This window comes from Opisthocomus hoazin, chromosome 1 (assembly GCF_030867145.1).
Source record: "Opisthocomus hoazin isolate bOpiHoa1 chromosome 1, bOpiHoa1.hap1, whole genome shotgun sequence".
Taxonomy (NCBI): domain Eukaryota; kingdom Metazoa; phylum Chordata; class Aves; order Opisthocomiformes; family Opisthocomidae; genus Opisthocomus; species Opisthocomus hoazin.
Genome location: NC_134414.1, coordinates 156,893,996 through 156,916,656, shown reverse-complemented (window position 1 = coordinate 156,916,656; position 22,661 = coordinate 156,893,996). Strand labels below are relative to the sequence as shown.

General features: G+C 39.4%; 1 protein-coding gene across 8 annotated transcripts in view; it reads left to right on the top strand.

Moving 5' to 3' along the window:
* The window catches only part of MPPED1 (metallophosphoesterase domain containing 1), a 65,371-nt gene that overhangs the window by 10,038 nt on the left and 32,672 nt on the right, over positions 1-22,661 (top strand). For 4 of the 8 annotated variants that reach the window (XM_075443379.1, XM_075443349.1, XM_075443358.1 and 1 more), the window contains exons 2-3: positions 4,508-4,773; positions 9,911-10,096. In XM_075443379.1, coding sequence (XP_075299494.1) covers positions 4,622-4,773; positions 9,911-10,096 — 338 coding nt within the window. In that variant the 5' untranslated portion in view covers positions 4,508-4,621. Of the gene's footprint in view, positions 1-1,528; positions 1,745-4,477; positions 4,774-9,910; positions 10,097-22,661 lie in introns of those variants that run through there. The other 4 variants (XM_075443384.1, XM_075443373.1, XM_075443385.1 and 1 more) reach the window with 3 other exon arrangements.

Here is a 22,661-nt window from a genome sequence, read left to right as displayed (position 1 = left end):
TGACCTGACAGTTTATGAAGAGCACTGTAGTGCAGTATAGGGGAAGACCTGAATCCTTGATGAAGCTCTTGGAAGGGTTTCTGCTTAACAGTATCCAAGGTCTGCACAAGAAGCAAGTGTGTCACTATGCGGTCTATCACAGACTCGCATGCGCTTCTTTAAGGTATTTTACTGCTGTTGTGTTACTGGCTTTCCTTGAAAAAATACGGCTTTGATGTTTTATAGCTGCATGAAAACACCTTTTTTTTTTTTTTTTTTGGTACTACATTTCGTTTCTTCATTGCCACCCCAAATCCCAGCTTGTCAGAATCTGAACAAAGCTAACATGTTCTGTGTAGCTACCTGTTTCCCACTGATCTTTGTACTGCCGAGAGTCCCAGTGTCCTTTTCTTTCTTTGTGTTATCTCACTGTTATTAGTGCAAAATCTGCCAACTGCCCCTATTCAACTCTTGCCGGGTTGTGCTAGAGCTGTGTTGTGCTTTTTGACCTCCAGATTTTTTGTAACATACTGAAGTTCATTGTTGAACAGATAACTCTTTCACAGTTTTCTCTCTTAATTTATAACTTCTTTTTTGTCATCATCATCATCGGTATTTTATCTTGGTTTCTGCTTGAGCCATGTTGTTTTAAGTCTAGGTTCATATTTTGTGTTGCTGGAATATTTTTCAAGAAGTTTTAGTGTTGTTTTCGGGGTTGAGGCAAAGAAAGGGTAGATGATGGAAGGAACAGTGGGGGCAATGGAATGAGATATGGCGAGAGACAGTGGACGTGAGAGTGAACTGAAGGATGAACATAGAATTAAGCAGAATCTGTGAGTGAAGAAGTAAGATTAAAATAAAACATTGGCTTGAAATGGAAAAAAAGAGGAATAGGAGGCATTAAAAGGCTGGAAAATTCCTGTGAAAGAGGGAAATAATTATGCCAGCTATACAAGAAGACTGTGAGGTGAAAATGCTAGAAATTTCAGGCTGAAAAAGTAAAAACTAATCTTAATACAAAGATTTATTTGAGGACCTCATCTAAGGGCTTAAATATACATCTGGGTTCAAGCACCTGCCTAGCCCAGTATTTCCTCAGGAGAGACGTTGCAGTCCACATAGTTCATGGCCTGATGCAAAGCTTGCTGAAGATGTTGGAGCAGTGTCTGTTGTACACAGTGGGCTTTGGGTCAGGGCTCTGTGAACATGTGAGCACATGCTGGAGAAAGCAGCAGAAAAATAATGTATTGAGAACATTCCTGCCATCAGTAAGAAGATGGCTTAGCTGATTTAATAGCTTTTTCTCAGTCTGTGATTCTAACAGCCAGGTTTGTGATGTTTATTTTAGTATTCATGTTCTTGCAGTCCTTTTTACATTTCTCTGTTTTTCCCTGGCAGACATCCCGCAGCTCCATAAGTCTGGGGGAAGAGGATGGTTAGCATGTTGTTGCTGTGGGGATTTGAGTCTTAATGCTCTGTGTTGGTAATACTGGGCATATAATTTTAAAACTTGCATGCTATAGAAGCAGATATTTTTTTCCCTGCTGCATTTTGTACTCTGGTTTGGGAAAGGAAGAAATTTCAGAATATTAAAAGAAAGAAAAAGTTATGATTTGGGGGACTGTTGGAAATGGAAACAGAAAGAGGGGAGTAATGGGTGTTGGTCTGGTCATCAGTCAGGCTGGGAAGAGACAGCTTGTTCTGTCAAGCAGCAAGACTGTTAGTCAGCCAACCACTTATGCAGAAGAAAACCCTTGACTGAAAGGTAAGGTTCAAAGACATCTGTGTATGTTTCTGAAATGAGCTCACTATTGAATTATGCTTATGGACTATGCGTGTTACATATCTGATTTTTGTTTAGCACATGCTCTTCATATGATTGCTAGTTATTTTTATTGCAGGATCCTGCTCTTTCTTTTCTTCTCCCGTTTTGGATGCCTTTTGTGTGTCCAGGGTTGACGTTGGGTGACTGTCATTTGGCAGAAGGCTTAGCAGTGCTGTGGCATGTCTTTCCCCCCCCCCCCTTTTTTTTCCTTACCTCAAGTGAAATATGCTGTCTTCCCATTTTCTACATGTTTACATGGTGAACTTCTTGCTGAATTGTCTGTGGCTAGTATCCTCTCAAGCTGGCTGAATGATGTGATTCATACACCCTCCCATGTGCAAGGATTGATTTCCTGCCTAAAAGAACTCTTCTGCACTGAAGGGTGTACTGGTGGTGTGCTGGCTATCGTTTGCTTCTGTTTGCAAACAAATTTGTTCTTTTGAGTTAGTGCTGTTTTCCACTTACCCAGAAAGAGGAAGCCAAGCTTAAGAGTGGATATTGGGGTACCTGCATACATCTGTTCCTGCGGCAGATTTGATACATAACTGGAGAGAAGTCATAGAAGACAGGACCCAAGGAGGAGGCTGACAGAAGGTGTTTTCTCAGCTCCTGTGAGCTCCTGAGAATTTACTAAGGCCAAAGGGAGATTCTGGGTCCCTAAGGCAGTGCCTTAACGCCTTTGTAACTTCAGTTCAGTTGTGTATAAAGTGGGCAGAATCCCTGAATTATAAAACAAAGGCTGTGTTTTTCAGGTAGTTTGAAATCTTTATGTAGAGCTGTGGAATCATAAATTATTAATCTTACTGGAGAGTGTTTCTAGAGGTCACCAGTTCTAATAGTTTCTTTCAAACAGAAGTAGGTTCACTTAGAACAGTTTGCCCCCTATAAAATCTCTGACCTTGCCTATTCAAACTTCTTTACAAATGCATCGTTTAATACAGGAAGCTCCTCAGGGAGGGTTCTTCACATCTGCCATCGTAATTTCTTATTTCGAAATGCAGCAATTTGTACTTGATTATTCTTACAAAGATCATGCCTCCCTTCCCTCCCCTTGCTCTGGCACATTCCTTTGTGCCGCTGCTTGTTCCGTAGCCTGAACATGGCATCGGAGAGTGTTTGAAATCCAAAATTTTCTTTGTTGTTATTCTGCCATTTCCTTACCACTCAACTCGAGGGGAGGGCGTGAAGGAATTTGCTTTTTATTATCAGACTGTTTTCCTGCGGGTGGTTAGTGACAGCAAGTTGTCATCATTTTACAGCCATTCAGCGAGTAACAAAACTGAGCTGAATCTCTCATTTCAGTTTCCTAAGGACAAGATTTCCCAAAACAAAAATACACCACCACTTCTTGGAGCACTTGACATCTGAAGTAGTTAAGCAAAGGACCGAAGCCCAGATTTTTAAAGATGCTTAGGTGCTTGACTGCCACTAGAACTGAATTGGACCTAAGTACCTGTACATAGCTTTAAAAATTTGAGTGACTGGGAAGACTTTCCTCATCCATCACTCTTGGCAGTGGTCCTCCCTTCAGAATTGAAGTAAGGCACATAGCAAGGTCGCAAAAAATACTTGTAGTCCTGTTTTCCAGAAACTGCACGTATTAAGTGAATTGCTGCATTCTGGCATGGCTTTTCAAGAAATACATCTTCTGAAGCAGATTACTTGCATTCCCTAGAAGAAAAGAGCCCTTGCTTGCATGAAAGTAAATATTTAAGACAGAAAACTTTTAAAAAGAATGCAAAATTATACTGTAAAAATAACCACCTTTATAGCTTATAATCCATTTTTTATTAAAACTGGGAAATAAAAGTAAAATTCACATTTAAATTACTTTCTGCTGTTTCTGGGGGATACTCTTTGCATTCCAGTTGGTTTCGCTTTGCTGTTCCTCTGCCCAATTTCAGTGCTGCCATTCCAGACTTGCATAACCTTCAGGGGAAAATTTATTCCCAAACATAAAACCTGTATGGATTTTACTTTTTAAAATATTTAATAACATTTAACTGTGTGTTAGCCTTTGAGTCACTCTCTTTTCCAGTGAATCCAAAATGTTGGGCTAGTGCTGTCTAAGAAGGGAATGTGTTTGAAGGGGGGAGCCCTTCATCTCTGTCAGGAGATCCTTCAGCGATACTGTAAAACCAGGAGCAAGTGCACAGAAGGCCATTTTCTGTGTTCCTTAGGAGGTAAAGAACAACCACTTGCAATGCTTCCTGGCAATAAGTGGTGCAGACTTTCTGAAGAATTGGTTTAACTGGTTCTTGTTTAGTTAACTTGCATTTTAGTCTTGCACAGCCACGTATTCAATTTCACGTTTGGTGGGGGGTGTTTTGAAGGAGGATGGGGAACAAACGTTCAGCAATGCAATATAAAAAGAAAGTAAATGATCGCGTTGAAGAAAATTATTTGCCGTGCCATTGTGAAGAATGACTGCCTTGTCTTTTAGATTTGTATTAAATGTCTGAAATATTTGAGCAAGTTGCCCCTGTATTCTTTAGCAAGTTTACTTCCGCTCCCTGCTTCCCACCCCCAACTAAAGTACATTCATCACATTGCTGAGTTGGAAAGGTTTGTGACGAGTTTCTTGAGCTGTGTGTCTTCATCCCTCCATATCTCCCCTTCCTCTTCATCTCATATTAAATAAAGCAAATTCCAGACAGGTTAACTGTCGAACAGTTATGCTCCATCTCTTCAATCTGCTTTTAGATTTTTCGAAGGGGAGTGTGCTGATTAGGTAAGGAGATGTCACGGTCTTCTTCCGTCGATGTAGGAAGATAGCAGACATGATCGCCTGAAAAAAACGAACTACGAAGTGCAAGCATGGCTTTCGCCCAGTCGCACATTATGGCAGCTAGAAGGCATCAGCACAGTAGACTCATAATTGAAGTGGATGAGTATAGCTCCAACCCCACACAGGCTTTCACGTTCTACAACATTAACCAGGGACGTTTTCAGCCCCCACATGTGCAAATGTAAGTATTATAGTTTTGTTATTGCTCTAGCACAGCCTTCTGAATTGTTATTGCCTTGTCGATGTGGTATTTGATGGACCAGTCAGAAAAACATTTAAAAGGAATGCTGTTTTGCTGCCTTTCTAATAATAATTACTATAATGATACAAAATCAGTCCGTTTGGAAAGTGTAAGTACTCTGTTAAAGGATGGGAGAAAGATCACTTCGCTAATGTAACTTTAATACATAATACTTACATATTAAAAAGAGAAATAAAAAACAAGCGGTGGTAATAAAATAAAAGGTGCTACAAGCATGATATGTTCTGCAGTGTTAATAATGTTTGTTTGCATTGTACACTTGCTTATTGATGCAAATAGCTGTTAAAAATACCAAGCCTGTATCTGTACAACACGTACTGTTTGGTTAGTTATATTACAGCTACATACAAGGGAAAAACCACATCAATAAATAAAATAGTGTGGGCACCCATCCGACAACTTACTTTCATATCGATGTGCCGAAGATGCCAAGTGCTTAAAGAGTAATTAAAATAATGTGTTTGTTTCTGAGTTCTTATATAATGACAACATCAGTAAAATTAACTGCTCTAAATGATTTACTTGTAATGTAAAGTGGAGAATTATAATTACAAAATGAAACCTGCCATAAAGTTTAAAGCCAGAAGAAAGAGCAAAACAGTAAAGCTATTACAAATGAATTAAGTATAAAATTCTACTGTAAAATATTTTTATAGGGAATAAAAATGTCTGCACCATTTTATTGTGTTTATTAGAGAAGCAGCCTTATCTTTAGATCAGAAGGCTGATTTTCATTTTTTTAAAGGAAACTTCTTCTCCTTCAGGAAAATTGAATAAATAATCACCTCATTCACATTTTTGGAATGTAATATGATTTGATATTTTACAAACATAGGCCATGATTTCTGCAGTTAAAAACCTTGGCGATTATGACTGACTGAATGCTGTGTGTCTATTAGTGAATGCTTACGTACATACTTTGGCATAAATTTAGATATTATATTAAAAAAATCTGAAGACTAATGTATATATCAGGGTAGTGAGCAAACACTCAGTTTTTGGGGGCAGTGTATTAGCTTATGGTCTGTGTTGGGGGTTTCTAGGTACTATTGAAATGCAAATAGTAAAATGAGTGTTAGCACTGGGAAACATCTTTTGTTGATAGAGCTGGCAAATAGTAGCAAAAGTACAAACAAGCAAATATGAGTTCAGAAATACTTTTACAAATGAAAATGCCAAATGCAGGTTGCTCTGCTTGTTGAGGCCATTCTTTGTGAATATTCAGACAGTTCCTGGGCACTCATGAATTTGTTCACTGGTCTTAAAAGCTGAATGTTTTTTACTGGGCTGAAAATAACTTTTTTATTAGTATCCACTTGGTACTCAGCAATATGCTGTCTAACCAATCATATTACCAGAAGGCTTAGACAATCAACTGTGTGATAGAAGTTCAGCATCTGAGCAAGCAGTTGAAAATAAGCTATCCCTAGAAAACGGTTCCTCAGAAGAGTTTAGCAGTCTCTCATGAATGATTAATACTATTGAAGAAGCTTGTGCAAATAGAAAAACAGGCTAAATCAATTGAAACGTTCACTACAATCTGACCTACTCTTTCTCTTGGTACAGAAATTGTAAATAATGTTTCTGAATACCAGCAGGATTGCTTTTGCCTCCTACCAATGAATAGAATGGTAACAAAGAAGGGAAAAGTAGACATAAGAAGTGTAACAAAAGCACCCTTTATTCACATGATTGTTATGGGTGAAATCTTAGCCCTGCTTTAGTCCATGCAAGTTTTGTCGTTAACTTCAGGGAGGTGAGGGCTTTGCCGTGTCTTTGTGTATGGTTCCGAATACCCAGATCAGCGATGTTGCAGGCAATCGTAAACAGATTTCACATAGGCCTGTTAACGTCTGAACTCGCAGTAAACTACTTTAACCACAGGGGGTGTTTTGTGCTCCTTTTCTTCTGAAGTCAGTCTTGCAGCTCTTCCTTGGTCCTCCATGCAGGTTTATATTTCTTGTTTCACTTTTTAGCACCCATAACATGCTGACAGCCCTTTCCTAGCGCCATCGTAGTCTGGGATTTCTGTGCTTGTTAGATGACTGGGTTGCCGCTGACAAGAAGGGTGGTAAATTCTGATAGTGTTTTCAAGTCCAGCTGTCATTTCTGGGAAGTTCCTGTCTTGCTCCTTTGTGAAACCACTGAAATCTGGTGTATAAAAAAAACCTCTGGCAGTGTTCATGCTCTGAGATTTTTCAACTTTACTTTTCAGTTTCTCTGCAAGTTTTCATACTGCTTTCAAGAAAAACAAAAGCATTTGCACAAAAATAATCAGCAGATCGTTATTCCTCTGCTCACGCTGCAAGCGGTGCATTGGGTGTTGGTGTGACAGCTGCTGTGGGAATGCGTTACACAAGAATATGGGGATCAAGCTTTCAGAAATTATTTTCAGTAATACAACTTAGATGCGTTTGTGAAACTTGACATATGTTTTTACCTATATCTGGCCTCAGTGTGTGCATATCGCTTCAGTGTGAAAATCTGCAGCTCGTTTATTTTTTTGTATTGATGCCTTTTTCCCTTGAAAATTCTCTGGACTGTTGCACAGGATTTAAAAGTTATACATACCTCAGCAACCAAGAAAATGCTGTCCACATCTTCCCCATCCCCATCCAAACTATAAAAAAACCCCATGTGTATTATGTGCTGCATGAGTTGCTATGGTAAGTCTGTTATTTTCTGCATTCAGCTTCAGAGGAGCAACATGTGAAATGCATGCTACTCCCCAGCACCCAACTTACTGCTGTGCTGAGCTTTAAAAGATTCCTGATGGAGAAGATGCACCCGCTTTAAAGACTACTCTGCCATGAAGAGTCAAAAAGTGGTATTTTAGACCAGTTCATATTCTTATGTTGTGCCAGGGTAGTGTGCATAATTTAGAGCTGGCTTACTAACATGACCTGTAACTCACTTTTGGAAGTGCTGGACAGGGAGAGCAATAATCAGAAATTTCTTTACTGAACTGATGTTTAATCTGTTTAGCTTGAACAGCTTCAACGATAGCCAGGGTCAGCTCCTCCTCATTTTTATCCAGCCATTGCTATTCATTTTGAAGAGGAACTCCATGAACTGAATACATTACTGTTCACACAGCTTGCACCTTCTGACAAGCCTCACTCACCAGTCTAAACCCCACCATTCACCATCCATATTCCTTTGCACCCCTGCTACCTCCACTCGCCACCCGTGGAGCTCACTCTGTGGCAACTCTCTTCCCTCCAAAACAGGCATTTTTGACATGCAGTGGCAGTCATGCAGCTGCGCTGTTTGAGATTGTGAACTCCTATGTCTAACTCCCCCTGCATCTAACTCTCTTTTTTCCCATCTGCCCTGCTACGCGTGCCTGTGGTCCTCTCGCAACATACACACAACCTCAGCCCTACACGCAGTATTTGCAGCTGCTGTCTTTCACGGTCCAAATATTCCTCTCTGTCAGCCAGGCTTTACAATTTCCAGTACATGCTTGCGTACATATCCCACTAGCATGTACATACTGCCTGGGTATTCATTAGGTATGGTTTGATCACAGTTGGTTTTACTCCTCACCTCATGTTTGGTTACTTTCTGCTCAAAAACTGGAACTTCAGGAAGATGACTACAAGGTATTTGTACTAAAAGGCTGTTTCTCCAGTACTGCTGTACAAAACTCTGCATTTCTGCCTGCAAACGTATAGGAGGGATGAGCACAGAATGATTTGTTCATATTCTAGTTTTGTAGTTACATTGTAGAAAATGCTAACTTTTTCTGTATTTAACAAGATTTGAATGTTTTAGATTTATTCCCGACTCTCACACTAATCTTGTGAAGTTGTCTAAAACACCTCAGTTTACCCACCTATAAATTTCATAGAGTTCTTCTCTGACTTAGAGAAAAGATTATGTGATTAAAGATCATTATCGTATGTCTTTCAAGCAATAAAATGCCTTCTGAAAATTTACCTAGTAAACAGAGGTAGTGGTTTTTGGGTTTGTTTATGTAAAAGTAAGCTCCTGAATTGAGGCACAACCAGCAAGGGATAGGAATATATATTGCATACTGCAGCAGTGAACAAACCTAATTTTATTTGTCCCTTCAAAATAGGTGTTGTAAAAGTAAAATAATTCATAACAGTTCTGTATATCTCTCTGGTTTCTAGTGACATAAATATAACTCTTGCATCTCTGGTTTTTTGATTTTGTTCCACCAGAATTCCCTAACTGGAATTGCAGATATGATATAACTGCATATAGATACATTTGCTTCTATATATTCTAACAAAAATATGGATTGAGGGTAAAAAGATTGAGTTGAAAATAAGTATTGCTCATAGAACAGAGAGGTGTTCCCTGCTTTCCTCTTCTGCATCATAAGTAAGTCCCATCAAACTGGGTCAGATCTCTTCGTTTCCTCAGTTTTGAATATCGAGATTGGGCTCTGAACAATGCAGACTCACCCCTCACAGCATCTGATTTAATTTAGTATAATTAAGCCCAGAAAGTTGCCACATTTGTCCTGACAATAGTAAGGCTTGAAGGTACATTTACAGCTGTTGTCAGGAAAGTTCTTATCTTGCTTTGCATTAGCACACTGAAACATATCTCCAAAATGTGTGAATTAAATTTGCGGGAATTATATAACTTGCAGAAAAAAGTTATAATTAGAAAAAATGCATTTAAATGTTTTTATGTATCTAAAATAAATCTATTCCCTGTGTACCATATAATCATATTTAAACAATGAAACAGGATAGTACTGTTCCTTTGCAACTGGCAATGCCTTTGATTTATTTGTAAGTATTTGTTTTGGAGTTACTGCCATAGTTCAATCTCTTTTCCTTAATCTCTTTAAATTAATCCATCTACCCAACAAATGCTGAAAATGTTGTGATGTGAACATCAAAAATTTTTACACCTCCCGTTAGTGTTAGGTTTCTTTTAATATATCCCTTCCGTCAGACAGATCCAGAAGTCTGTGTAATCTCTTGTAAAGGTAAAAAATAGTATTAGAATTGCAAAGTAGATGCTAAGAAGTGCATAAGTACTTTATAACCTTGTTATGATGCATTTTCTGCAGGGTTGATCCGGTACCCCATGATGCTCCCAAACCTCCAGGATATACACGATTTGTCTGTATTTCTGATACTCACTCAAGAACTGATCCCATCCAAATGCCATATGGAGATGTGTTAATACATGCTGGTGATTTTACTGAGCTGGGACTTCCTAGTGAAGTAAAAAAATTCAACGAGTGGCTAGGTAGGTATGGAGTTCTGTGTGGATTTGAAAGTAAATTTGTTTACTGATTGTATCTGCCCCTTCTGCCTCCCAGTAAAAACCATCATGTACTCAGAAATGATGAATATTAATTTGACTTTTAGATTTGAATGGCAATGAGCAGGAATCAGATTTCTGCTCTTTTTTTTTTAAATATTTTTGCATTTTTCCAACTGAGCAAACAAGATTGGTGAGGCTATTCATCTGTTCTGCCTTCACAGTCTCAAGTGTACGTTAAGCAACTTGGTGTTAGCAACAATTTAAGTCAGTAGGTCTTTAATGATTTACATAAAACCTCTTACATACATTGTTATGGCTTTGCTTCCTCGCAAAAAAAGTTGTTGTGACTGAAAACATTTGTCTGTTTAACCCTGGAGGCTCATAGTTTTTTTATCTGAGGCTCAGCTGCACCACAGTGATGAATTCCAAACAAAGCAAAACGTGTGCCTGTGGTTGCTGTCTTGGATGTAGCAGACCAGATGTAGATGCCTTCTGTAGGCAACTGTTGGCATTGGTAACTGAAATTCTGTTCCACTGGGCAAGAGAGTGGTGATTTACATGTGCTTCTGCAATGTTTTGTATATGCTAAAAAAATGACAGTGAAAATTGGAAAGCATACACTGTATCCAGACAAAAACCCTGGTCGGTATTGTTCCTGCAGCAGCGTGGATACCTTAATTTAGAATAAAAATGGATTCTCGATTCTGATACTTCAGTATCAAAAAAGGGCGAGATAAAACGAAGGAGTTGGAGAGAGAAAGGACACTGTTTAAGGGTAATGGATTTCAGTTTTTAGGTTGATCTTCTTTATATTTTTGCATTTTTCCTGTCTTTTCTGCCTCATACTACAGCATTCTACACTAGGAAGGCACAAAGCAGACAAATGCATGTAGGATGAAATGGAATATTAAAAAAAAGACAGGACTTCACAATTTAAACAAATAATTACTAGCAAATAATCAATCAGCAAGGCTGCTAAAAATTTATTTGAGCTTGGGACCCCAATAATATGCCCCACATGAAACAATTGCGTTGTTCTATGAGTATTAAGGTAGGAACAGCACGTGGAAGTAACATACTCTGTTACAGTGCCTTCACCTCTGTCTCTGTACCCAAATGGAACAGGATGGCTGTAAACCAGAAAGCAAATTTTAATCCTATTTTGTAGGTCTCTACCATACATTATAATAATGTACTGAAAATAGCATATAAAGATTATACAAACCATATGGTTATCCCTTCTAAATAATACCCATTTCATTTATCTGGTAGTGTGGGAAGAAAAGTGCTTTTGGATATTGCTAGCGAACAAGGATGGGGGCTACACACATTACTTGCTGCGCAGTTTTTGTCTCCCTGGTTCTCCATCTGCCTCCCTGATGGTCACAGCTGTACAGTGTTCTGAAGGAGTCCTTAAGCTGAAATCCTCGCAGAATGGTAGGGAGATTTCCCAAGGCATTTCTGTGATGGTCTCTTCATCATTTTTATTCCAAAAAAAGGCTTAATTTTCTGACTTTTCAGGCATGCTTCCAATTTCATGGGAGTGTGTGGTTCGGGAAAAGGTGATCTTGGTGGTTTGAGTTATATTTTTGACAGAGCATCTCTGAGATATGCAGATTTGGCATGTTAAAGATTTTTTTTTGTTTCTTGGCAATTGGAAAAAATGGAAAATGTAACTGAATTTTTTAATTCATTCTGGAAAATCCAGTAGAAAAATAATTTGGGGTCACTACATAGGTTTCATTCATCTAGCACTTAAAGTTTTGTTCCAGTTCAAAATGGTAAACTTTTTTTTTTAATTACAGTTAATGAGATTTCAGAATGGAGACTTTAGCTTTTTTTGAATTTTTTTTTTTGTTTTAAAAGAAAAATTTATCAACTCTTGAATACCTTGAGTGTTTGCAACATCTGTAATAAATGGTAGAATGGTTCAAAGTGTTCTCTTTGAGAAGAAGAAATTTCAAACGTTTTTGCTGATTGCTCATTTTGTTGTGAAAGGCACTAGTCTCCAACAGTTTGGATTTTTCTAGATAGCTGCTTCCAGTACCTGCCATGATTTTGCAACTCCCATGGCCTACCCAACCTTCTTCTTTCTCGTCTTCACATTTTACTGGTTTCTTGAGAAAGTAACCAACAGACTCTGGCACAGACTTTTACCTCCGCCGTCATTCTTGCCTGCTGCCCCCAAATTTCCCTGTCCATTCCTTCATCCCGTAGCAGAGGGCTCGCCTTCCCACTGAGTTATTTTGCTCTGTGTCAGATCTATGTCTTCTGCCATCAGCATAGCATGGATTCCTACCTTTTAGCTTTCTGTTCTGTCATACCCTCTTGGGTCTGTGACACTCTGGTCTGTCGGCTGATTTAATCTTTTCAAGAGGCCCTTCAGCAAGTTCAGATTTTATCTTTCTGTTCTACATAAAATTTCTGTGCCTGTCTTATGCAAAGTATATTTTGCATTAACATCATTAACTTCTACGGACCTTATGGTTATATTGAGCACATGCTCAAGTGTTATGCTAACAGAGGCATGTTGGCTTGCTGAGTCATACCCTAAAATATGTTCTCTCTTTTTTAGGCTAACTGTATGTGGGTACGCAGGAAGGCCCGTACCAGCTCAGATAATATGTCTCTCTAGCCCAGTATTGTCTTTCACTGTGGCTAGCAGCCAAGGTGCTCTGCTTTGTCTGCCGCTTTGTCACCTAGTTTTATACTGTTTATCCTCTGACCCCTAAAGCACTCCATTTCATTTCACTTAGTTCTCTTTGGCAATTAGTTGTTTTCTTTCACTATGCTTTTTCTCAAAGTCCCCTCTACCCTTCCCGGGGAGGGATTTGAGGTTTTAGTACAGGTAGATTGATGCCTAACTCTATGGAGGAGATAAAATGCTGGTGATAACTGGATGTGCACATTTTCTCAGCATTCAGTGGTAGGCAGTCCAGGGACTTCCTGAGCCACAGCATTACTTTGTATTTAATACATAGATTTTTCTTTGATTTTTTTAACCCCCATTTGGATCTGTGAGTGCCGACAAAATGTTGTGTCAGAGCTCCACAATGTGATAGGGATTGTGTGAAGAGCTTTGCTTATTTTGAACCTGTCACCTACTAGTTTCATTTGGTATTTCCTAACACTGGAAGAGGCAAGTAAATAATTTCATTCTTCATTCTGCTTAAGAATTTATAGGCTTTTCCTGTATCTGCCCTTAAGATAATTTTCAGGCTGAAAACTGTTTTAGAAGTCCTTAAATGCCTTTGATCATCTATGTTGCTCTTTGTACCTCTTTGTTCTATATCATTTTAAAAATGGTGAGACCAGAACTGCACGTGATCTGAGCACACCACAGGTTTATCAGCTGGCATAATGAAATTTCCTAGTTTGTTCTCTTTTCCTTTCTAGCGTTGTGCATTATTCTGTTTTTATTTGTGAGTGTGACTGAACAATCAGATGGCATTTTCATAAAATTGCCTGTTATAACTCTATGAACTCTATCCTGAATGGTAATATCTAGTTCAGAACCGATCAGTGTGTATCTATAGTTGGTGTATTTTTTCGAGCACTTGAATTACTCTGCATAAATTTATATTCAGTTTCATTTGTCCTCTTAGTACCCAGTCATGCAGTATCATGATGTACTTTAGCAAGTCAGATTTCTATTTTGCTGCCCTTATTCAAGGCAGCTTAGAAAAAGAAGGGGAAAAGGGATGAATAGTCAGTTTACGAGGCTTGCCAGTGGTGCCAACCTGGTAATTTCCTTCCCTTCTTTTCCCGAATTCACTTTTCTCCTGGTTTTATATTTCATCTTTTCCTTTTTTAACCTAGTTTCTTCTCTGACTGTATTTTTCTTCCAACTTTGAAAATCCAGTTTTGGAGAACCAGAAAAAATGAAGTACAAAATACGTATTACGATAGGGCCGAATGGAAGGCCATGAGCCCAGTGAAACTTTTTAATGACATTATAAAGGTGCATGGTACGGCAGCATTGAACATATGCTAATTTTCCAGTATGTCCAGGAGATTTTAATGACATCACTTTAAACAGCCAAAATTTGGAGGAATTGTTTCTTCTGTTGGAGCGGGTCCAGAGGAGGGCCATGAAAGCAGTCCGAGGGCTGGAACCCCTCTCCTGTGAAGGGCGGCTGGGAGAGCTGGGGCTGTTCAGCCTGGAGAAGAGAAGGCTGCAGGGAGACCTTACAGCAGCCTTCCGGTACCTGAAGGGGGCTTATAAGAAAGATGAAGAAAGACTTTTTACCAGGGCCTGTCGTGACAGGACAAGGGGCAGTAGTTTTAAACTGAGAGAGGGTAAATTGAGATTGGATATAAGGAAGAAATTTTTTACAGTGGGGGTGGTGAGGCACTGGCACAGATTGCCCAGAGAGGCTGTGGATGTCCCATCGTTGACAGTGTTCAAGGCCAGGTTGGATGGGGCTTTGAGCAACCTGATCTAGTGAAAAATGTCCCTGCCTATGACAGGGGGGTTGGATTAGATGACCTTTAAATGTCCTTCCAACCCAAACCACCCTATGATTCTATGTAATCAAGGCTAGAAAAGGTAGATCATGCCATAAGTTGTATCAAGCTCACTATGCACTGCAGCGATTCTTGTCCTCAGCTTTTTCATTATTTTAGTTTTTGTTATTTATTCCCTACCTGCATATAAATCAAATGTGTTGTGGGACAAAGACACCTGTCCTGCTTTAGTGCACTCATCAAATAACGACTCCAAACCCATCTCTATTTTTTATCTCCCATATTGTTGCCACTGGAAATCGCCTGCTTGGCTCAGTTGCTCTTGTAATTCCCTTTGCTCAAGTCTGTAATATCTTCTAAATTGTGTATGCTCCAGGACCCACTGTCACTTTGAGCTTGTGGGTTACTTTCCTGGAAATTTAACTAAATAGCCAATCCGTGATTTAAGCTGCAACACATACTTCCATATTCTCTCTGAGAAATGTCTTCTGTGCCTGGATTGGAAAGATTACTTAAAATGACACATTTTGTAATATCCATTGTTTCAGTGTGTTTGCTTGAGATTTTCAAACGTCACAGGCAGTCTTCCTATTTGAAATTCATGTTCGAGCTCAAGTTGAAGTAAAAAAATAGAAGGTGGCTTTGCATTGTAGTGGAAAACAGTAATTAGCTCTTCAGAGCATTTTCCTGAAAATGTTAATCTTGCTTGCATATTGTACACACACAAAAAAAGTGGATTAAATTATTTGACATGCACTTCAGGAGTTGACCTGGGCAGATTCATCTCAGAAGGTAACATTTTTATTTCAGACTGAAAATATTTTAGAGTGAAGATGCCTTGCCAGTTACAGTAATGAGCACTACTAGAATCACCTGTTTCTAGTATTAGATTGTAGAACAAAATCAGCTAATATTGTCAATAAATATCATCACTACTTTTAAGGTCTTGACAAAAAAGATCTTCAGAAAAGCCTGAAACACTACACTTAGCTTTGCTTTTGCTTTACTGTTCCATCTTGCAAAATGATGGTAGTTATATTTCTTCCTCTCTTAACAGGTATTTTATATTTTTAGGTTCAATAATACTCGCATTTCAAACAGATTAAATTGTGTTGAAGAAGAAAGAAAATCAGCTTCAGAGCAGCAAAAGAAATTAGAATTTATAAATTGTAGTCATGCCATTTTGACCATCGGTAATTACACTATTTTTATGTTAATGTAGAAACCCCTTGAAAGAAGTATTTAAGCACTAATTATCTATTTACAAAAGAATGGCTTTGGAAATGCAGTGAAAAACATTGAGCTGTGTAGGGATTTAGAACAGATGTCATTTTTAAAAGACTGGGCATACTAAAAAAAGTCTTGGTTTTTATTGCATTTCTTAAATGTGTGATGGCTCAGATCCATTTATACATCTAAGACTCAGACAGCAGAGGATGGAAGAGTGCGCTTGCAACGCACTGTTCCAATATTTCTCCAGTTCTGGGGAATTAGTATGTCCTGAAGACTTCTGAACATTAAACGGGCTGTCGGGAGCCTTAGGGAATATTTAAGCTACATCCCTGAACTGGGAAGATGACCCAGAACAACTGTTTTCCAGGTATGCCTCCTGTGCTAGTGGTGAGAAGCTCTAGAAGGTGTAGGAGTGATAGATGCTAAAGGATTTTTCCTTCATTCCCTCCTTCCAAACACATGTATGCCTTTGGGCATGCACGTTGTACTAATACCGAGGTTGCTTCTTTCCTCTGATGGAGTGGAAAGTAGCCAGACTTCAAGATTCTGAGTCTCTGGGATGACTCACCTAAAAATGTCTTGTGATTTTCATAAATATCGAGATCCCTGACCCCCAAAATAAGCAAGTCAGTAAAAATACCCAGTCTTATTCCAGACTAGCAGATAAGTGTAGCTTTAGGAAGGCGGTGTGGCCCAGAAGTGCAGAGAGCAGTCGGGGAAGTGAAAGATCTAGACTACGATTCTGTGAACTGTCATTGCCTCTGGCGGAGATAGTTGAAAGAGCCTGAGGAAGACAGGTAACCAAATTCTAGTCAGTCCTCTTCAGATTTGACAGCTTCTTTATTGTTCCTCCATGTAAAATTGTGCAAATGCTACTCGATCCACCTACCACATGAATGTGCTGGAAAATTAATTATTCTCAGGACAGCACTTTGAACACCTATTGCAAAGCACTGTACACAAACGTTAAACACTGTTATTAGTGCTGTGCACCTTGTACAGTGACACGACACAGTTCTCTAGTCTTCCCTTCCAGAAGGTGACAACGGAGAGATACTGGGAGCACCTTTGCAGGATCTGAAGATCTGAATAGAAATCTATATCAGTGTGCAGAGAGATCCATGTAGGAAGCATAAAGTATTTTTTAATTGTTACTTTTTAACACTGTTCTCTATCTCCTTTGCTTTCATTGTCTCTAGATACATGTTGTAAACCAAACTAGAATATATCAAAGGGCAAAAAAGCTGTTGTAGAAATTTATCATCTCCTCAGAAAGGTATATTATTTAAGACTATAACTATTCCAGGAAGTAAAAAAGAAAAAAATAAGAAAATGGACCCTCTGGCTTACGTAGTTGAGGATTCTCAAACCGTTAATTGCCATGATCTAAGGGGATGTGTTGAAGGTTCAGTCGAGGCAAACCTTGCAGTTTTACACTTTTCTGGACATCTGTTACTGACCAGTAGTGGACAAAAGGTACAGAGCTACATCATCTTGTGGTTTGACTCACTACAACTACTCTGATGGCCTAGTTTGCAGCATGTGTTGGGTTAGTTCTGCATAATTACAGGGTAATTAAATAAACCCGTGTAAAAGCAAGCTACTTTGCCTTTTGAAGTAATTCGGGCCAATTATTATACATGTGGATGGGTGCGTATAAACCACGGTGTATCAAAGAGCCTAAGATGAACTATTATCAGATATTTTTTAGTTTAATTTGCCTTTATCTATTTATTTTAAGAAATCCGGTTTTGCAAATATGAGCAGTATTGTATGTGTTTGCTGTTTTAGTGTTTGATAGAATTACTGGCTTTTACAACGCAAGAATGTCTAGAGCTAGCAGGTTATAGATGACTTAGGAGGGAGTGTTCATTTACAATGTTATTCCAGATTACACACCATATAAAAAGTATGTTAATGTGAATTTCCCAGACATCAGCCCCAGTGTTTAAACACAGCACTGTCAAAGAGATGCTAAAAGAGCAGTCTGAGACAGTTATGCAGTCTTTTTACTAGATCACTCACTGCTGTGTTCTAAAAGGTTGAAATGAGAGGGGAAAAAGCATTAAGTGGGCACTTACATGATTGTCACTGCTTTTAATGAATACTAAAATTTCTTCTCAGTACAATACCAGGAGAGAAGCAAAGCACATCTGCTTGTACAAGTTTGCATGTGTCATGGTGAAGTTGCAAGCTGATAACAATTGTAAGCCGTAAAGGAGGTCACTGGCTGATAAAGATGCCTAACCTCATAGTACCAGCCTCAAGTATAAACATTTTGAATTGTTTGCAGTGTCGATCTAATTTATGGAGAAGAGGACTTGCTGATAGAACGGGATGAACCTTTAAGCACACAGAATTCTACTTTGAACAAACTCAGATGCAGAGAGATAGCAAACAAAGGCACACTGTTCAGTGCTTTGGATTGTGCCATTTGTAGTTCAAGTAATGGTTCCCCAGCATTTCAAGTTATTTTGTAAAAATTATGTTCACCATAAAAAGGACCTACTGTAGTTTAGAAGTTAAGAATTGCTGTAATAATTTTGTAATTGGTTCATAAACATGCAAAAAATTACACTTTCAGTTGATTTTCTTAATTAGTAATCTACAGTAATGAAAGGAATAAACAAAGATGTTACTAGCTAAACAAAATATATATCCTTATGCAGGTTATATTACCAGAACTACTGTCAGATTCTTGTACTAAGCAAACAAGGGCTAAGAAGCTTTCAGAGGAGGGCCTGCCACAACTGAGAAAATCTCCATGTATCTAGTTAAGGAGTTATTAAGATGATAATATCATCTGGCTATATATAAGCTAAATATGATATCCCAAGCTTTCTGACAGTAAAATAATCTCAAATAATAGTTACATTTATTTAGGGCAGAATTTTTTGTGTGAGGAGTTGTTCTGGGAGCAGAACCGCTGCGGCGTGACTTCTCGGATTTTGCGTTTATAGCCCTTTTGTGGGTTCGTAGGTGTCTCACCTAAGGTGTCTCAGTCCTTTGAAACGTCTCCTTCAGACTGGGCATTAGTCTTTGTGGACACTTACTTTCAGGAAACTCAAGGGAACATAATTATCTTTGAGGCTTTTACTTCTCTGCTGAATATAATAAATGACATTTGAATCTGTTGGGCATTTTCAGAGGGATATTGAGAAACAAGCATACAGAAGCGTAAAGCATCACACTTCTGTAAGTTTTGGTTTTGTAAGAAAAAGATACCCTTTGCTAACAGTGCTAAATTAAGTGCAAAATGATGTGTCTCCAGCATTTTTATGCACGCAGGGGGACATTACAAAAAGGAAGGAAGAGGGGAAGAATGAGGCAGGAAAGATAAAGAACCGTGTAGCAGAGAAGAAGGAAAAGGGAGGGAATAATCTCTCATCTCATGTTAAGACAGAGGCTGAAAGAGTGGATGGTGGCTCGTAGCCCCATTCCACATTGGCATAAGGCAAAAGCTGGATGTGGCCTGAAAGAGAAAGCCCTGAAGCCTGGGACTGAATTGGAGCCAGTGTGTTTCTAACAGAATTTTATGTGTAAACATTTCTTTTGATTCCAAATCCAAATAGGATGAAGTGGCTAAAGACTGATTGTGGAGGAAAATAATTTTAATTTCTTGCAAGTTAGATATTACAGGAGGAAAAAACAACTTATTTCAGAAAAATGTGAAATTTTTCTTAGAAGTGAAATTTTTATTCACCCCAAAATATTTTAAAGTGACCTTGTGCTTCATTTTGTTTCCTTGGTAATGTCAGAATCACTACATGAATTTCCAAATATATCCCATTCCATCCAGTGGCATTTTAATGATTTTAATACAGAAAACTGTTTAGTTAAAAATTTTCCAACCAACTCTAGTTGCAGTTTATCTCCAGATTATAGGGGTCTTTTAGCAGAAGCTTCTCAGGTGCCAAGAACAAGGGGATCCCTGGTCTTTGGGCAAAAACACTTGTCTTATTTTGGCTAGTCAAAATAAGAGATCAGAAACAACCCCGTAGCTTTCCCCCAAATTAATAACTTTTTTTCCTTTTTTTTTGGTTTGAAAATACATCTTTGACTCCCATAGCATATGTTCTTGCATGTGTTTCTTGGCACTCCTGAAGGGCAGATCTATTTCTTACATGCTTGCTGCCTTAATTTTACTGTGGAATGAATTTTGTCCTGGATATGTGTGCAGAATTCCTGTGACAGCCATAAATTTTCTTTAATATCTTTGTATACATAGAGCTTCTGTATTAATACCAAGTTTGCTACCTGCCCACCATCAAAGCCATATGCTAGCATCAAATGTTAATTGGCTATCGGTTGGGTATTTAGTCCTACTCATCTGCTAAATGGATAGTACAAGAAACATATACCAAAGTTAATGGAACATAATCTCTAGTCTTGTTAAATTACTTGTATACCATAGATTCGTTCCATTAGAATCACAACACAAAGTGAGTTTTTTATTTCTTTCAGCATTGCAGGCTCTTTGAAATTCTTGCTTGTGTTCCAATGTAGACTTAGAGAAACCGAGAATCAGACAGGGTGGAGGGGACGTCTGGAGGTCATTGAGTCCAACTTCCCTGTTCAGAGCAGGTCTAGAGCAGGCTGCTCAGAACTTTGTCCAGCTGAATGTTGGGTATCTCCAAGGATGGAGATTTCACAGCTTCTCTGGGCACCTGTTCCAATTTTTGACCATCCTTATGGTAAAATTCTTTCCTTATACCATGTTCCCATTTGTGTCTGTTGCCTCATGTCATACTCACCTCTGCGAAGAACCTAGCTCTGCCTTCTCTTTATTCTGAGATCAAGTAGTTGCAGACAGCAGTAAGGTCTTCCTCTTATCTTGTCTAGGCTTAACAGACTCAGATCTCAGCCTCTCCCCATATGCCACATTCCCCAGCCATCTTGTCAGTCCTGTGCTGGACTTGCTTCAGTTTGTCAGCATTTTTGTTTTACTGAGGAATGCAGAACTGGACACCGCACTCCAGATGTGCTTTCACAAGTGCTAGATAGAGGAGAAAGATCACTTGCCTTGTTCAGCTGGTTTCACTGTTGCTTATGCAGGCCAGGATGTGGTTGGCTGTCTTTGCCACAAAGACACACTGCTGAGTCTTCTTGAATGAAGTTACTCCATTCTAAGTGCAGGAGTTTACATTTGCTTTTGATGAAGTCAGCCCATTTTTCTAGCCTTTGGAGGTTCCTCCAAATAGCAGACATGCCCTCCAGAGTGGGTTGGCAGATTCTCACCCCTAGTTTGATGTTGTCTGCAAACTTGCGGAAAGTGCACTCCATCAGATCATCCAGGCGGTGAGTAAAGATGGGAAGCAGTATTGGCCCCAGCGTCACTAGCTGAGGGATGCCTCTGGTGACTGACTGCCAGATGGCTTTGTACCACTGATTCTAGCCCTTTGAGCCCAGTAATTCCAGGCGATATTCGACCCACCTTATCATCCATCCTTATCTCCCCAATTTGGCTATAAGGATGCTATGGGAGGTTGTGTCAAAGGCTAAAATTAAGGTGAGCAACATCCAGTGCTCTCCCTTATCCACAGAGCCAGTCATGTCCTCACAGAAGGCAGTTGCGTTAGGTATGATTTACCCATGTTGTATCAATGATGGGTGTTCCAAATCACTTTCCTAACCTTCATTTGCTTGGAAGATTACTCTATGGGAGATTTGTTCCATAGTTTTCCCAGGCCTGATGTGAGGCTTGATGGCCTGTGGTTCCCCTGATTCCCCTTCTTGCATTTCTTGAGGATGGGTGAGACATTTGCCTTTTTCCAACCACTGGGAACTTCTTCAATCTTTTTCAAAGGTGATAGACCTGTGATAGACAGGTGATAGGCCTGTGTCCATCCATTGCAGCACACCAGTCAGGTGAGCTATCCTGCCATGTCTCCATAATCTCAGAGATGTTACAGCTTTCCACTGTGCATGGACTTAATCCTCCTGGTTGTACCATATGCTGTGCCTGAGAGGAGCCCCAGTGAGGCTGCTTTTACAAGGGTAACGCAAGAGCCTTCACCATCCTGTTGTGCCCCACCTGCTTCCTCATTGCCTCCATTCCTCCACTTCACAGCATGACAACCCTTCCTCAACACACCTAATTTAAAACTCTTCCCACTGTATTAACAAACCTGTTGGCAAAGACACTCTTGCCCCTGTTTGCCAGGGGAATGCCATCCCTGTGCAGCAGTCCTTGTTCTTCAAAAAGGGTTGTGTGGTCATAGAAGCTGGAGCCCTGCTTGCAGCACCAGTCACACAGCGTCATGTTGACTGTGGGATGCATCCAATCCCACTTGAGCAGTGAGCCCCCTCCCTGGGAGGATTGGGGAGGTACCGCCAGGGCCGCATCCCCCCTCACTGTTATATCAGGGCTGTCCGTCACCCATGATAAGCTCAAGGTCACTCTAGTGGTACCATTGGTGCCCACAGGGATGGGCACTCAGGGAACTTAATGTTTAGCATATGGCTATTTTTGGAAAAGTAGAAGAAGGAAAAAAAAAAAAAAAGGAAAACAGCTTAGCAAATAAAAATGTTAGCCAGTGCCTTTACTAAGTCTTGTTTTCGCGGAGCTTGTAAATGGAAGACAAAAGGAACCCACTGCAATGTGTACATTGTAGCCACTGCTGTCTTTGGTAGGAATCTTTCTTAGCAAAATGCAATTATTATAAGAATTATTATAAGAAGCCATGAAAACCTGCATGAGCAGGTTTTCAGCATTCTCAGCTCAGTCTGTTCAACAAGGGACAGGAAATGTGCCTGCCCAGCTTGTCATTGGCACCCACTAGCAGGTGTGGGAATCAACTGGTCAAACCAGGAAATGTTAGAATTCTCTCTCATCAAGAGCTGATGGCACA